At 39.6% G+C, this 16,181-nt stretch overlaps 1 protein-coding gene across 8 annotated transcripts in view; it reads right to left on the bottom strand.

Annotated features, from left to right (window-relative positions):
* Positions 1 to 528: 528 nt before the first annotated feature.
* The window catches only part of ZNF182 (zinc finger protein 182), a 30,071-nt gene continuing 14,418 nt past the window's right edge, over positions 529 to 16,181 (bottom strand). For 6 of the 8 annotated variants that reach the window (XM_019417563.2, XM_019417564.2, XM_019417566.2 and 3 more), the window contains 3 exons: positions 8,108 to 8,234; positions 7,701 to 7,796; positions 529 to 3,453 (listed from right to left, as the gene is read on the bottom strand). In XM_019417563.2, the coding sequence (XP_019273108.1) occupies positions 1,823 to 3,453; positions 7,701 to 7,796; positions 8,108 to 8,234 (1,854 nt within the window). In that variant the 3' untranslated portion in view covers positions 529 to 1,822. Of the gene's footprint in view, positions 3,454 to 7,700; positions 7,840 to 8,107; positions 8,235 to 16,181 lie in introns of those variants that run through there. The other 2 variants (XM_019417568.2, XM_019417570.2) reach the window with 2 other exon arrangements.

Genomic DNA, 16,181 nt, shown 5'->3' with positions numbered 1-16,181 from the left:
AACTGACTTCGGCTCAGGTCATGATCTCATGGTTTATGAGTTCAAGCCCCACACCGGGCTCTGTGCTGACAGCACGGAGCCTGCTTAGGATTTCAGTCTCAATTATTTCAGGTTTACATGATGTGGTCCCAGCTGACCTAAGAATCACCTTATTGGACCCCCTCAGGAAAGTAATGCCTGTGTACCTTTGGAACTGGCTAGATATCGGTTTTTCTGGCAGATTATTCACTCAAAAAATGTAACTCCACATTGAACATATATGTATTAAATGCTATGAAATCCTGGGGTGCTTGGGTGGCTCAGCTAGTTGAATGTCCAACTTCGGCTCAGGTCATGATCTCATGGTTTGTGAGCTCCAGCCCCGCATAGGGCTTGCTGCTGTCAGCACAGAACCCGCTTCAGATCTTCTGCCCACCCCCGGCCCCTTCCTCGTTGGTTCTCTCTCAAAATAAATAAACTTCTTTAAAAAATGTTATGAAATCCTATATTTAGAATATAACTTCATTATCACAGCTGTGGAACAAAATATGCATTTTAAAAAGTTTTATTTATTGAAAAGGTAGTACATCCACATAGCACGATTTTCAAAAATTATGAAAGGACATACACAGTTGTCTCCCTCCCAACTCCATTCCCCCAGCCACCCATTTCCCCTTCCCTTTCCCAGAGGTAATAGGGTTCCCAGCTTCTCATGTATCTTCCCAGAGATAGTTTATGCATATATGCTCAATTATGTACTTGCCATTTGTTCTTTTTATGTATGAATGGTAGCATATTATATTCACTGTCTTGCACCCTGCTTTTTGCACCTAATGATGTATGTTGGAGATCTTCCACATCACTGCCCAAATGATGCCCAGGTTCTCTTTCTACATTTATTCATTTTGTCTACCTGGGAGTTTGTTATATAAGCATGCTGAGATTCCAGGATCCAGACCCGTCATCTGGACAGCTTCCAACCTCTTGTTTTCACAAACAGTGCACCAGCGAGTATCTGTTGTGTTCATCATTTTGTACATGCATGAGTATATACATTCCTAGAAGTGGAACTGCTGGCTCAAAGCCATTGCATTTGTGGTTTTTACTTTGGAATCATTTTTGTTTGAATAAGAGTTTTTCCTGGACGTGCTGTTTGATAAGAAGCCAGGGCCACGTTCTAGGCAGGTAGAGTTTTTCTTACAATTGGGATGATTTTTTTTTCTCCATTTGCTATTTCTTTTAGAGTTGATTTCTCCAGTCAGTAAACAGGTGCAGCCGAAGGGTTCTTCACAAGGAACACTCCCTTCTCTTGCCCCAGCCCCTGCCAAGTGCTCCTCTCAGGAGTACAGACTACTTTCTACAAATATGGCTTGTCTGAGCGATTCCTTGTCGAGGCCTCTGTCTCTCCTCAGACCCCAAGTGGGTCTAGGAAACATCCTATCTCCCACCTGCCCATGCCCTCTGCTACTCTTGTGGATGTATGTGGTCTTACACTCAGAGTATATCCTAAACCTCAACTAAGAGTCCTTCCCAGTGCTGTCTCACATCTGCAGCCTTGAGTGTTCTCTCTAAAATCTGCTGCACCATCGCTTGCTTCCCTCTGCCTCTGGCAGCACTCCCATCAAGGTTTTAGCTATCTCCTCATTTTGTTAGATACAGAGATTATACTTCTGCTTTTTATCCTGGTAGTTTCTGGGTGAAGAATGAGATGAAAAAAAGAGAGGCTGGCTTTATTCCCCATATTTAAACCAGAAGTCCAAACATACTTTTAAAATGTTAACTAAATTGACAAAAACTTCCTTCAGTGAACATTAACATTTAACAGGCACCACTGATATACTCTCTAATGTGCAATGAGCTTTGACTTCCGGCTGTGGCCTTTTCCGTGGGCTTTCTTTCCCGTATGTGTTCTCTGATGTACGATAAGGTTTGATTTTTGGGTAAAGGCTTTCCCACATTCTGTACACTTGTAGGGTTTCTCTCCAGTATGAGTTCGCTGGTGTACAGTGAATGTGGATTTTTCTCTGAAGGCTTTGCCACACTCAGAACATGCATAGGGTTTCTCTCCTGTGTGTGTTCGCTGATGTATTATGAGCTGTGACTTTTGACTAAAAGCTTTCCAACATACGGGACATTCGTAAGGTTTCTCTCCTGTATGAATTCTCTGATGTATAATGAGCTTGGACTTTTCTCGGAAGGCTTTGCCACATTCATTACATTTATATGGTTTTTCTTCTGTATGAGTTCTTTGATGTATAATGAGGTATGATTTCTGGGAAAATGCTTTTTCACATTCACTGCATTCATAGGGCTTCTCTCCTGTGTGACCCCTCTGGTGTAGCATAAGATAGGATTTCTGAGAGAATGCTTTCTCACATTCATTACATTCAAAAGGTTTCTCTCCTGAATGGGTTCTCTGATGTACACCAAGGTTTGATTTTTGGGTGAAGGTTTTCCCACACACATCACACTCATAGGGTTTTTCTCCTGTATGAGTTCTCTGATGCACGATGAGGGTTGACTTCTCATTGAAAGACTTCCCACATTCGGTACATTTATGAGGTTTCTCTCCTGTATGAGTTCTTTGATGTATAATGAGAGTTGACTTATCACTGAAAGTTTTCTTACACTCATTACATTCATGTGGTTTCTTTCCTGTATGAGTACTATGATGTATAATTAGATCAAGCTTCTGTATGAAAGACTCCCCACATTTAGTGCATTCATAAGTTTTCTCTCCTGTATGGGTTTTCTGATGGACAATGAGGTTTGACTTCTGTGTGAAGGCTTTTCCACATTCGTTACATTCATAAGGCTTCTCTCCTGTATGAGTCCTGTAATGTATGATGACAGTTGACTTTTCTCTGAAGGCTTTTCCACATTCTGGACACTCAAAGGGTCGCTCTCCTGTATGACTTCTCAAATGTATAATGAGCTGAGATTTTTGGCTAAAGGCTTTTCCACATTCAGTACATCCAAAGGGTTTCTCTCCTGTGTGAGTTCTCCAATGTACAATGAGGTGTGACTTCTTGCTGAATGTTTTCCTACATGCAGTGCATTCAAAGGGTTTCTCTCCATTTTTAATTCTCTCTTGTAGACTAAGACCCTTCTTTCGCCTCAGGGCCTTCCCACATTCTTTATATCCATGGGGTTTTACTCCAGGAGTTGTTTTCTCATACTCAGTGTGGAAGAATAATTTTGCACATCCATTATCATGTTTCTTTCCTACAGAACTTCTGGTAAATAGGTCTAAATTATCTACCATATTATTTCCAAATGACTCATGTTTATGGGATCTTTGTATTGAAGCCACAAAGTTTGTACTAAGATGAAGTACATTTCCACATTCATTATAGTCAGGGCCAGTCCTGGTGATAATTGTTGTCTTGTCAGGGAATCCAATTTGCATCAACAAATACCTATCTTGGTCATCCTGGTGCTGTCTCTCAATCTGTTCATCAACTTGATAGGCTTCTAGAAGGAAGTACAATAAACCATTTTTGTAACTTAACATTATGTAATGGAACTTCTTTAAAAATCCCCTACCATATAAAAGCCAATACTATTTTTGTTTGGGTGCAAAAACATGATTTTATTAAAGCATGGGGAGAGCTGGTATAATTATCTCATTTTATGAGTTCCTAGAGAGAATTTTGATGGTCAAATCCTGTTCTTTTACTAAACTCCCACCTCCTAGTCTTTTTGTTACCAAAAACAATCTTACCTTGATATCTCAGTCTTTCTTACCTCTACTTTTACATCATCTCTGATTTCCATCAATTCTGGGGACTTTATCACCCTTCATTTATCATATGAACTCTTAACTGTACCGACTTACACTATTTCTAACTAGGTAGAAATACAACAGTGTGATTAGTGGACTCAAATTTTACAATCCTGAATCCACATTCTTAGTGAATAGGATAAAGATCTAGAAAGATTAGCCTTACAAAAACAAAGATCACCTTAAAGATCTCTGCCCAATCTGGAGTCATCCAAGCTTGCAGTTTGTCAACACCACCTTCTGCTCCTATCTACATTCTTTTCACTAAAAACCCTTCCTCATGTTCTATCACTCACATAGCCCAGTCTTCCATATTTTGCTATGATCAGAATATCGATAACTTTCAAGGAGCAATTCAGTCTTTTCACAAAAGCTTACTCTGATCTTCCTATATAATTTTTGTTAATTTCTAAAGTAGTCATCTGTACCACTCATTTAGACAGTTAAAGTTGCAAAGCCTTGCCTTAAATATACCATGTTTCACCAATTGCAAGATGCATATTATTTCACATTTTAACATCTCTGAATCCAGATGTACCTTATAATCAATGACATCTCATAAATTAATTGGTGGCAATTTTTCTTAGTGGTATGTATTAAATTTAATTGGATCTTGGGGCACCTGGGTGGCTCAGTCAGTTGAGTGGCTGGCCAACTCTTGATGTGGGCTCAGGTCATGATCCCAGGGTTGTGGGATCAAGCCTCGTGTTGGGCTCTGCACTGAGCATGGAGCCCACTCAAGATTCTCTCCCTCCCTCTGCCCCTCTCCCTCACTCACACACTCTCTAAAATTAAATTTAAAAAAATCAACTGGATCTTGAAGTCAATAAAATATGCTAAATACTTTTTGCATATATACTGAATTTTAATCATTTTTGTAGTTTAATTTTTTCCTACCTTCTCCTAAAATTCTGTATGAAAATTATCAAATGTACAAAAAAGATGAAAGAGTAAAAAAAGACTCATTACCATTTAGATTTAACAATGATAACACTTACAATAGTAATACTGAAGTTTAAAATGGATCATGTTCCTATGACATCCTTAATTATATTAGCAAAGCACTAGTTCTTAACCAGGCATGAACATCAGAATCACAGGAAAAGCTTTTACAAAATACATCTGATGGGACCCAAGCTCCACCAAGCATCTACTGAATCTGGACCTCATTAGGTGGTAAGAAGCAGCATAGTTAAGGTCATAAGCTCTCTAGCCCAGGATCAAATCCTGGCTCAACCATTCACTTGCTCTGTGACCTGAGCAACTTACCTAATCTATTTGTATTTTATTTCCCATCTGGAAACAGGAGTTGTAATAGTGCTTACTCAAATGTTGATAGGATTAACCTGCTTATAACAGGGCATGCATGGCACATAGGAAGTACTTTCAAATGTTTGCTAGAACAACTGATGCTACTACTACAATAACAACTACTATTATGATTAAGAGCCACTATACTCCTATAAGAAGAAATAAGGAATATGTCAATATATTCAACATGTTCTTGACCATTAAGTGAAAAAAAGGTAAATAAAACTGTACATAATAGGCTACCATTTTTCTAAAGAAAGAAATATATAAATATATATTTATATGGGCTCATCATATAAACAATGGAAGACTATACCTTTAAATTTTAATAAATGATTACTTACAGGAAAAAGGAAGGAAGAGAATGAGATGGAGGGAAAGCAGCTGAACTTCTTTAAATATACCTTGTTTTCTAGATTTGACTTTGGAACCAAGGCAATATTTTATATAATCATAAGCAAAACTGAATTTAAAAGGCTTCCATAATAATAATTATACCCTCATCTGTATTTCCAAACAACCATGCTGAAAAGTCTTGATTCTTAATGGCACCAACATGATTACCTCAATTAATTGAAACCACTATAGACATTTAGCAGTTTCAGAATAATACTAACAATATTACCATCAGATGTTAAGATTAACAAAGTAAAAACCTTTAAGCAGAGAATTTGATTTGGAAATACCAATTTGAACAGATGATATACTTTCTCTTTAAAATCTTTTTTTTTAAAACATAGTTCCTAGCTTTGTCAATAAAAAGGCCTAGAAACAATTCCATAATGTCTAAATTGTGGTCTGAAAACACTATTTACCCCTAAAAAACCAGGGATCCTTAGAGAAATGGCTGATTCCAGGCCGGAGATGGAAAATATATAAAATGAGCTTGGAACATCTTGTAACAGAAAGCAAGGAAGCAAAGACTCAGGAGCCAACTTGAAAGGGTTTCCACTGGCCAGAGACAGGGAAGTTTGATTCACAGTAAGAATAAGGCAGTGGATTAAAAAATAAAATATGGATCCTCAAAAAGGACATATTAGTCACCTTTTGAATGATTCTACAAAACCAACTCCTTATTTTTTAAAACTGGTAAATATATGGAAAAACATATGCAACTCATATGGAACTCATGGAACTAACATGTAACCAAATAATAGATGAAGGGCAATCCTCTTTATAGAAATATTCCAGCTAATCAACAAAGAAGGAATGATAGAATATCACCACTTTGCAAACATTAATGAATTAATAGATCTGAGCAATAATCACCGATAACTCATCATTACAATAGACAACCATGCCTCCTAATGGAAGGATGTTACACCAGCTAGGAAGTAAACTTGCTAAAACATAAAACCCTGAATCTGATCAAATTTCAAAATCTAACCACCAATTTACAAGAAAAACAAGGGACAGAGGAGTATGTTAAATACCACCATAGGGGACTTAGCAAAGTCCAGAATGTGGGAAACTAAAAGACAACCAGTTACTTTATAAAAATAAAAGAGGAGGGGCGCCTGAGGTGGCTCAATTGGTTAAGCATCCAACTCTTGGTTTTGGCTCAAGTCATGATCTCATGGTTCATGGGATCAAGCCTCACATCATGCTGTGCGCTGATAGCACAGAGCCTGCTCGGGATTCATTCATATTCTTTCTTTCTCAGTTCACACTGTACTTTCCCTGTTTCAGACCTAGAATCAGCAGCTTCTCCAAGGATGTTCGATTCCTTTTTAGTGGGGAATGGTACTGAGAAATCAGAATCTAGGTGCTGGGTGTGCTTATAGCTACTTGGATTCTTGTTTCTTATAACCTACAAATGATTCCTGTCCATCTTTTTTTCCCTTTTATTTCTTTAAAGTTTACTTATTTACTTTCGAGGTATAGAAGAGATAGTGCGCCACATTTTGTATGGTTCCATTTATATGAAATTTCCAGAATAGGAAAAACCATAGAGGCAGAAAGTAGATCAGTAAGTGCCAGGGGCTGGGGGAAGGAAGAAATGGAGACTGACTGATAAGGGGTAAGGGTTTCTTTTTGGGGTGATGATAATGTTCTAGAATTAGATAGTGGTGATAGTCTCATAACTGGGTGAATATCCTAAAAATCACTGAATCTGCAGACTTCAAAAGAGTGAATTTTATGGTCTGTGCATTATATCTCAATAAAGCTATTTTTTAAAAAAGATAATCAAGATTTTCTAGGAGAGCAAATGTGATAGGAATATCTAAAATGAGTGGAATCAGGTAATCCAATATGGAATTAGAGCCTTTGTTCCTAGGCCTGTGACTAATGTGGGTCTGGCTTTAGATAAGGCAGCAAGGGAAATGAGAATGGGAGAAGTGGCAGGGCTTAGGGGCAGGGACATGCAGCTAAGACACTTCCATGCTGGGAAAAGGAGCTGTGCAGAAATCTGTGGGTGAGCACCAACTTAAGGGGAGTGGTCTGATGAGTATGGGACAGGGGTGAGGATGTCAGTCTTATGTCTGAGATATTCATGTCCCTAACTAACAACATCAAATGGTCACAACCTTTCTCAAGACATTCCTGAAAGCCCTTTCAGAGGTCCTTACTCCTGGGTGACAAGGTGGCACTTAGTGTCACCATCGTCTGAGTCAATCCCGCTTACCTGGAAAGTCCCAAATTGAGATTTTTGTCTCTGCCAGGCATGGCTCTTCTACCTCCAATTTGAGGATGAGGTCTGGTTTGGTAACCTGCTGCCCTGCTAATGAGAAATGACAGTGACACCTCCTTGGTCTTCAGAGCCTCTGAGAAAGAAGAAGGTGGAGTGTGGGGCAGCCCAAGAGACCTATCAATTGACATAATGGTCAAGTCAAACCACTTCACCTGGGTTTTGAGTTCACAAACACCCTGTCAGGAAAGCAAAGGGGGGAAAAGGAACTTTGATCCCCAGAATTCAATGTCAAACTTCTCAAGCAGTTCAGAGGTCTTACAAGATTTCAAAATTGAGAAAGGATACACCCTCTGTCAGAGACAATCACAAACAGCAAAGTTACCTGAGGAAGCCATTCTTACCCACAGAGACCAGGTTGCTATAGGTCTCTAGCATCACTTCTCTGTACAGAGACTTCTGTGAAGGGTTCAGGTACTGCCACTCCTCGTGGGTGAAATCCACAGCCACATCCTCAAATGTCACGAGTCCCTGTAATTGTACATTCCTTTTATTCTAAAATACTGATCACCGGGTGAGGAGGATGAAAGGAACTTCTGATTGGGTTCCCAGTTCATGATGATGACTTAATACAAGAGGCCTACATTGTTGGAAAATCACAAATCATGGTAGAAAAACTACTCCATCAAATATATGGAATATTCTCTAAGTATATCGAATATACAAAAGAGAATGTGGTATTCGCACAAGGATAGACAAATAGTCCAGTAGAACTAAAAATAGAATCCAGGGGCACCTGGGTGGCTCAGTCGGTTAAGCGTCCAACTTTGGCTCAGGTCATGATCTCATGGTTCTTGAGTTCGAGCCCGATTCAAGTTCTATGCTGACAGCTCAGAGCCTGGAACCTGCTTCAGGTTCTTTGTCTCCTCTCTCTCTGTCCGCCCCCCTCCAAAATAAATAAACATTAAAGAATTTTTAAAGAATCCAAATGTGTATGGATACCTGAGTTATGAAAAAGTTGGCCCTACAGAGCAGTGGGGAGAGGATGAGCTTTTCAAATAAATGTGGATGGATTACTGGATTATCTACATGGGGGGAAAAAACCACACTTAGCCACTAACTCACTATACACAAAAATCAACTACAGATAAATTGTAAATCTAATGTGAAAGATAATACAATAAGGTGGCTAGAAAACAATAAAGGAAAATGTTTTCATAGTCCTGGGGTAGGGAAAGAATTCTAAAACAAGATGTGAAAAGAGCTACTCATAAAGAAAAGGCTTTAAAATGTCACAAGATTAATAGCACCGCAGTCAGGGAAATACAAATCAAAACCACAATGAGATATCACCTCACGCCTGTCAGAATGGCTAAAATTAACAACACAAGAAACAACAGGTGTTGGCAAGGATATGGGGCAAGGGTGGTAGGAATGTAAACTGGTGCAGCCACTCTGGAAAACAGTAGGGAGGGTCCTCAAAAAGCTAAAAATAGAACTACTCTATGATCCAGCAATTGCACTACTAGGTATTTACCCAAACAATACAAAAATACTAACTTGAAAGGGATACATGCACCTCAATGTTTATACCAGGATTATTTACAATAGCCAAATTATGGAAAGAGCCCAAATGTCCACTGACTCATGAATGGATAAGGAAGAAGTGGTATATATATACGACAGAATATCACTCAGCCATAAAAAAGGATGAAATCTTGTCATTTACAACATGGATGGAACTAGAATTATGCTAAGTGAAATAAGTCAGAGAAAGATAAATACCATATGATTTTACTCATACATGGAATTTAGAAAACAAAATGAATGAGGAAAGGAGAAAACAAAAGAGGGAAAGAGGCAAGCCAAGAAAGACTTTTGACTATAGAGACCAAACTGACGGTTATCAGAGGGGAGGTGGGTGCAGGGATGGATGAAATGGGTGATGGGGATTTAAGGAGTGCACTTGTGATGAGCACTGGATGTTGTATTTAAGTGTTGAATCACTAAATTGTACACCTGAAACTAATATTACACTGTATGTTACCTAACTGGAATTTACATTTTAAAAAGGTACAGGGCACCTGGGTGGCTCAGTTGGTTAAGCATCCGACTTTGATTCAAGTCATGATCTCATGGTTTGTGGGTTCGAGTCCTGCATTGGGCTCTGTGCTGACATCTCAGAACCTGGAGCCTGTTTCAGATTCTGTCTCCCTCTCTCTCTGCCCCTCCCCTGCTTGCACTCTCTCTCTCTCTCTCTCTCTCAAAAATAAAGAAACATTAAAAAAAATGTTTTTTAAGTACAAAAGTAAAAAGGCAAGGTTTAAATGGGAAGACTATCTGCTACACTCAAAAGTGATAAAGGGGGCGCCTGGGTGGCTCAGTCAGTTAAGCATCCGACTTCAGCTTAGGTCATGATCTCACGGTTCATGAGTTTGAGCCCCACGTCGGGCTCTGTGCTGACAGCTCAGAGCCTGGAGCCCACTTGGATTCTATGTCTCCCCCTCTCTCTCTGTCCCTCCCACACTCTCTGTCTCTCACTCAAAAATAAATAAACATTAAAAAGTGATAAAGGGATCTTATCTGGAACATAACAAAAGTCCTACAAATCAATAAGAAACACACAACACAAAAAACCAGAGAAGAGATGTGAATATGTACTTCACTAAAAAGAAAACCTCAATGACCTATGAACATAAGAAAACGTACTCAACCCCATTAGCACTCAGGCAACCACTTAAATGTACTCAATGCAATTAGCACCCACATAAATGAAGTTTTAAGCCATGCTGAGACACTACTATGCCCCCACTAGAAAGGTTATAATTAGGGGCACCTGGGTGGCTCAGTCAGTTAAGCGTCCGACTTCGGCTCAGGTCATGATCTCGCGGTTTGTGAGTTCAAGCCCCGCGTCGGGCTCTGTGCTGACAGCTCAGAGCCTGGAGCCTGTTTCAGATTCTGTGTCTCCCTCTCTCTCTCTAGACCCTCCCCCATCCATGCTCTGTCTCTCTCTGTCTCAAAAATAAATAAATGTTAAAAAAATTTTTTTTTAAAAAAGAAAGGTTATAATTAAGCAGACTAAAATATTGTAAGATTGTGTTGAAATGAGAACTCTCACATACTTAGTAGGAATATAAACTGGCAGAGTTGCTTGGGGAAACAGTTTGACACTGTTTACTAAAGTTAACGATTTCCATATGTTATGACCCAGCAATAGAATTTACTTCTAGGTACACGGCTTAAAGAAAATCATGCACATATGCTCTAGAAAACAAGTACAGGGATGTTCACACAAGCACTACTTCTAAAACGAAAACTGTGGAAAAAAATCAAATGTCCCTCAATATACAACGGGTAAATTGTGGCACAGTCACTTAACGGGATCCTGGGTGGTAATGAAAATAAATGAACTACAACTACACATCCAACACAGATGAATCTTGCAGATGTATTGATGAACAAAAGAATCCAGACACAAGAGTACATGCTGCATGATTCTATTTAAAAATAGTAAGAGAACAGGCAGGGCCAATCCATGATGCTAAAAATCAGGAGTGACTGATTATCTTTGTGGGTGGTACTGATTGGGAGAAGGCATGAGTGTGGATTGAGGTCCTCATTATGTTCTAATCTTGACCTGGAGGGTGACTACACGGTGTGTTCACTTTGTGATAATGCATCAAGTTGTTCACATATAAACTGCATTTCAGGGGCGCCTGGGTGGCGCAGTCGGTTAAGCGTCCGACTTCAGCCAGGTCACGATCTCGCGGTCCGTGAGTTCGAGCCCCGCGTCAGGCTCTGGGCTGATGGCTCGGAGCCTGGAGCCTGTTTCCGATTCTGTGTCTCCCTCTCTCTCTGCCCCTCCCCCGTTCATGCTCTGTCTCTCTCTGTCCAAAAATAAATAAAAAACGTTGAAAAAAAAAATTAAAAAAAATAAAATAAAAAAAAATAAACTGCATTTCACATATAATTAAATGTACTTTATCTCTTTATACTTAAACATTATTTCTGACAAAAGTGCAAAGGTAGGGGCGTCTGGGTGGCTCAGTCAGTTGAGTGTCCAACTCCTGATGTCGGCTCAGGTCATGATCGCACAGTTTGAGGGTTTGAGCCCTTCCCTGGATTCCATGCTGACAGTGCAGAGCCTATTTAGGATCCTCTCTCTCCCTCTCTCCCTGCCCCTCCCCAGTTCCCGTTCTCTCTCTCTCTCAAAAATAAATAAATAAACTTTAGAAAAAGTGCAAAGGCAATTCAATGGAAAATGGGAGTTCCCATTTCAACAAATGGTGCTGGAACAACTGGATATAAATACGCAGAAAAAACCTCCAGTAAATACCTCCAATATATATAAAACTTAGACTCAAAATAGATCACAGACCTAATGCAAAATCTAAACCTATAAAATTTCGAGAAGAAAATATAGGAGAAAACCTTTTTAACATTAGGGTAGCCAAATATTTCTTAGGTGGGACAGTAAAATTCAAAGACACTGTTAAGAGAAGAAAAAGCCACAGAATGAAACAAAATATTTACAAATCACATTCTGGCCAAAAAAAAAAAAAAAAAAAGTTATATTGAGAATACATAAAGAACTCTCAAAACTAAAAAAACGCAAAAGATATTAAGCTAAAACAGATATACAAATTACAAATAAGTACATATAAAGATACTTAACATCAGGAAACTGCAAAATAAAACCACAATGAGAGAGGAGTTCAAGATGGCCCTGTGGGAAGACCATGAAATCACCTCCTCCCATGGACACAACAAACTTCCAGCTATATGTGGAATAATTTTCCTCTAAAAAGGACCTGAGAACTAGATGAACAGCACATCCATAACAAAAGACAAGGAGACACACTGAGAAGGGCAGGAGAGGCAATGACAGAGCCTTGCCTGGGAACCCACCCACCCCAGACGTGGTGACCCCACAATCAGAAGGGATCCCAAAAATATGGAACTCTACTCAAAGAGTAAAGGGATTGTGCCCCACTTCAGCAACCCCCAACCCTGGGGGCCAGCATCAGAAAAATAAGACCCCAACATGTCTAGTTTTGAAAACCAATGGGGATTAAGATCAGGAGAATCATAGAACTACAGGGAACATATAGATCCCACTCAAAGCAGCTGTCACAGAGGCAGGAACTTACAAGGACTTTATCTGGGGATGGAAGCACTGGACAATGGCATTTTAGCAATCTCATCCTAATTTGATGGTGATGAAACCAACAGGCATCATTTTTGGTGCTTACTAGCACCAGAGGCCATGCTCTGCCCACCCCATGCCATAACTGGGCTGGATTAGCACCCCACGCACCCTGCATAGTGCCCAACCCACAACAGGGCTGGGCTAGCACCCCAAGCACCATGCAACCTTTGCAGATACCAAGCCACAGGAATGACAGGTGAAGCATCCCAAGCCCCATTCTCCCTGCTCAGTGGCCAAGATGCAAACAGGCCAGGTCAGTGACCCATCCCCACCTTCCCACATAGTGGCTAAGCTGTGAATGGATAGGGTGAGTGCCATGAGCCCTGCCCTCCCCATGCAGAGACCAAGCCACAATGGATGGGCTAACAGCTTGAATCCCACTCTCCCCCATGAAGCAGTCCACTCACAACAAAGCCAGGCAAGTGCCCTGAGTCCTGACCTCCCCACACAGCAGCTAAGGCCGGCCCTATCAGAGCCAGCATGCACATGCAGCCCACACAAGAGACACCCACAGAGTGCCAGACTCTGGTGGCCAAGGGAGAATTCTGGGCCACATGGAACATTTCCTACACAAGACTGCTCCTTCAAGACTGAGGGAGGTAGCTGTTTTACCTAATATATACAGACAAACGCAGAGAGACATGCAAAACGAGGAGACAGAGGAATATGTTCCAAACCAAAGAAGAAGGCAAATCCTCAGAAAAAGACCTTAATGAAATAGAGATTAGCAACCTACCCAATAAAGAATTCTAAGTGATGGTCGTAAAGATACTCACTGATCTCAGGAGAAGAATGGATGAACACAGTAAGAACTTCAACAAAAAGAAAAAAATATATAAGTACCAAACAGAAGTTATAACTAAACTGAAAAATACACTAGAGGGGTTCAAAAGTTGAATGAATGAAATGGAAGCACAAATCAGAGGACCATAAGACAAAGCAATGGAAAACAGTCAGGAAGAGCAGCAAGGTAAAAAAAGAACTAAAAGTAAGGATATCTTAAAGGACCACAGGCACAACATTAAGCAGAATAATATTTGCATTGTAAGAGTTCCAGAAGGAGAAGAGAAAAAGGATCGTAAATTTCTTGAAGATATAGTGGCTGAAAACTTCCCTAACCCGGGGAAGGATACAGACATTCAAGTTCAAGAAGCCCAGAGAGTTCAAATTAAGATGAACCCAAAGAAAAACACACCAAGACACATTATAATTATAATGGTAGAAGTTAAGGATAGTGAGAAAATATTTTTTTTAGGTTTATTTATTTATTTATTTATTTATTTATTTAGAGAGAGAGAGAGAGAGAGAGAGAGAGAGAGAGAGAGAGCATGCGTGTGCACGAGCCAGGAAGGGGCAGAGAGAGAAGGAGAAAGAGAGAATCCCAAGCAGGCTCTACACTGTCAGCACAGAGCCCGATGTGGGGCTCAAACCCACAAACCATGAGATCATGACCCAAGCCAAAACAAGAGTCAAAGGCTCAACCGACTGAGCCACCCAGGCACCCCAAGGATAACAAGAAAATCTTAAAAGCAGTAAGAGAAAAGCAACAATACTATGTACAAAGGAGACCCCATAAGGTTTTTAGACTTTTCAGCAGAAACTTTGCAAACCAAAAAGGAGTGGGGTGACATATTTAAAGTACTAAAAGGGGAAAAAGTGCCAACCAGGAATTCTCTACCCATCAAGGTTATCATTCAGAATTGAAGGAGAGATTAAGAGTTTTCCAGATAAGCAAAATCTAACAGTTCATCACCACTAAACTGGCCTTACAAGAAATGTTAAAGGGACTTCTCTAAGCTAAGAAGAAAAGGCACTAATTAATTTTAAAATACATACGAAAGTGAAAATAGAAAAGGTAGGTAAAAATTAAAGATAGTAGATCAACCACTTATAAAGCAAGTATGAAGGGTAAAAGACAGAAGTAGTAAAATTAATTGAAAATAAAACAGTTAAGGGATACATAAAATAAAAAGTAAACTGTATCATCAAAAATCCAAAATGTAGGAGGGGGGAGTAAAAATTTAAAGCTTTGGAATGTGTTCAAAATTAATATACTGTCAATTCAAAAATGAGTTACATACATGTTATATGTGAACCGAACAGTAACCACAAAGAAAAAAATTACAGAAATACATAGAAAGGAATCTAAACATAACACTACAGAAGACAAACCAGAAGGGAAGAAAGAGAAGAAGAAACAGAGGGGAACTACAACAGCCAGAAAACAATTAACAAAATGGCAATAAGTACATATCTATCAATAATTAAATGTAAATGGACTAAACGCTCCAATCAAAAAACAAAGGGTGGACAGATGGGAAAAAAGCCCTTTTATAGGCTACGCACAAGAGACTCACTTCAAACCTAAGGACACACACAGACTAAAAGTAGAGGGGCACCTGGGTGGCTCAGTTGGTTAAGCTTCCAACTTCGGCCCAAGTCATGATCTCGCAGTTCATGAATTCAAGCCCCGTGTGAGGCTCCATACTGACAACTCAGAGCCTGGAGCCTGCTTCAGATTCTATGTATCCCCCTCTCTCTCTGCCCCTACCCTGTTCATGCTCACTTGCTCTCTCTCTCAAAAATAAACATTAAAATTAAAAAAAAAGAAAGTAAAGGGATAGAAAAGGATATATCATGTAAGTGGAAATGAAAAGAGAGCTGGGATAGGAATACTTGTATCAGAAAAATTAGACTTTAAAACAAAGACCATAACAAAAGACAAAGAAGGGTACTACATAATGATAAAGGGGTTGATCTAACAAGATGATATGACATTTGTAAATATGTATGAACTGAATATAGGAGCACCTAAATATATAAAGCAAATATTAACAGCAATAAAGAGATAAATAGACAGCAATACAATAATAGTAGGGGATTTTAACGCCTCACTTAAATCAATGGATAGATCATCCAGACAAAAAAATCAAAAAGAAAACATTGGCCTTAAACAACACACTAGACCAGAGGGACCTAATAGATATATACAGAACACCCCATCCAAAAACAGGAGATGGGACGCCTGGGTGGCTCAGTCGGTTATGCATCCTACTTCAGCTCAGGTCATGATCTCACAGTTCGTGGTTTCAAGCCCCACGTCAGGCTCTGTGCTGACAGTTCAGAGACTCAAGCCTGCTTCGGATCCATCCTGTGTTCATTCTCTTTCTCTCTCTCTCTCTTTCTGTCTCTCTCTCAAAAATAAATAAACATTAAAAAAACAGGAGAATACACATTTTTCTTGAGTGCACAGGGAACATTCTCCAGGA

This window comes from Panthera pardus, unplaced genomic scaffold (genome assembly GCF_024362965.1).
Source record: "Panthera pardus isolate Hobbes unplaced genomic scaffold, ASM2436296v1 HiC_scaffold_27, whole genome shotgun sequence".
Classification (NCBI taxonomy): domain Eukaryota; kingdom Metazoa; phylum Chordata; class Mammalia; order Carnivora; family Felidae; genus Panthera; species Panthera pardus.
The sequence above is the reverse complement of the archived record's forward strand: the minus strand, read 5'-3'. Positions and strand labels throughout refer to the sequence as shown.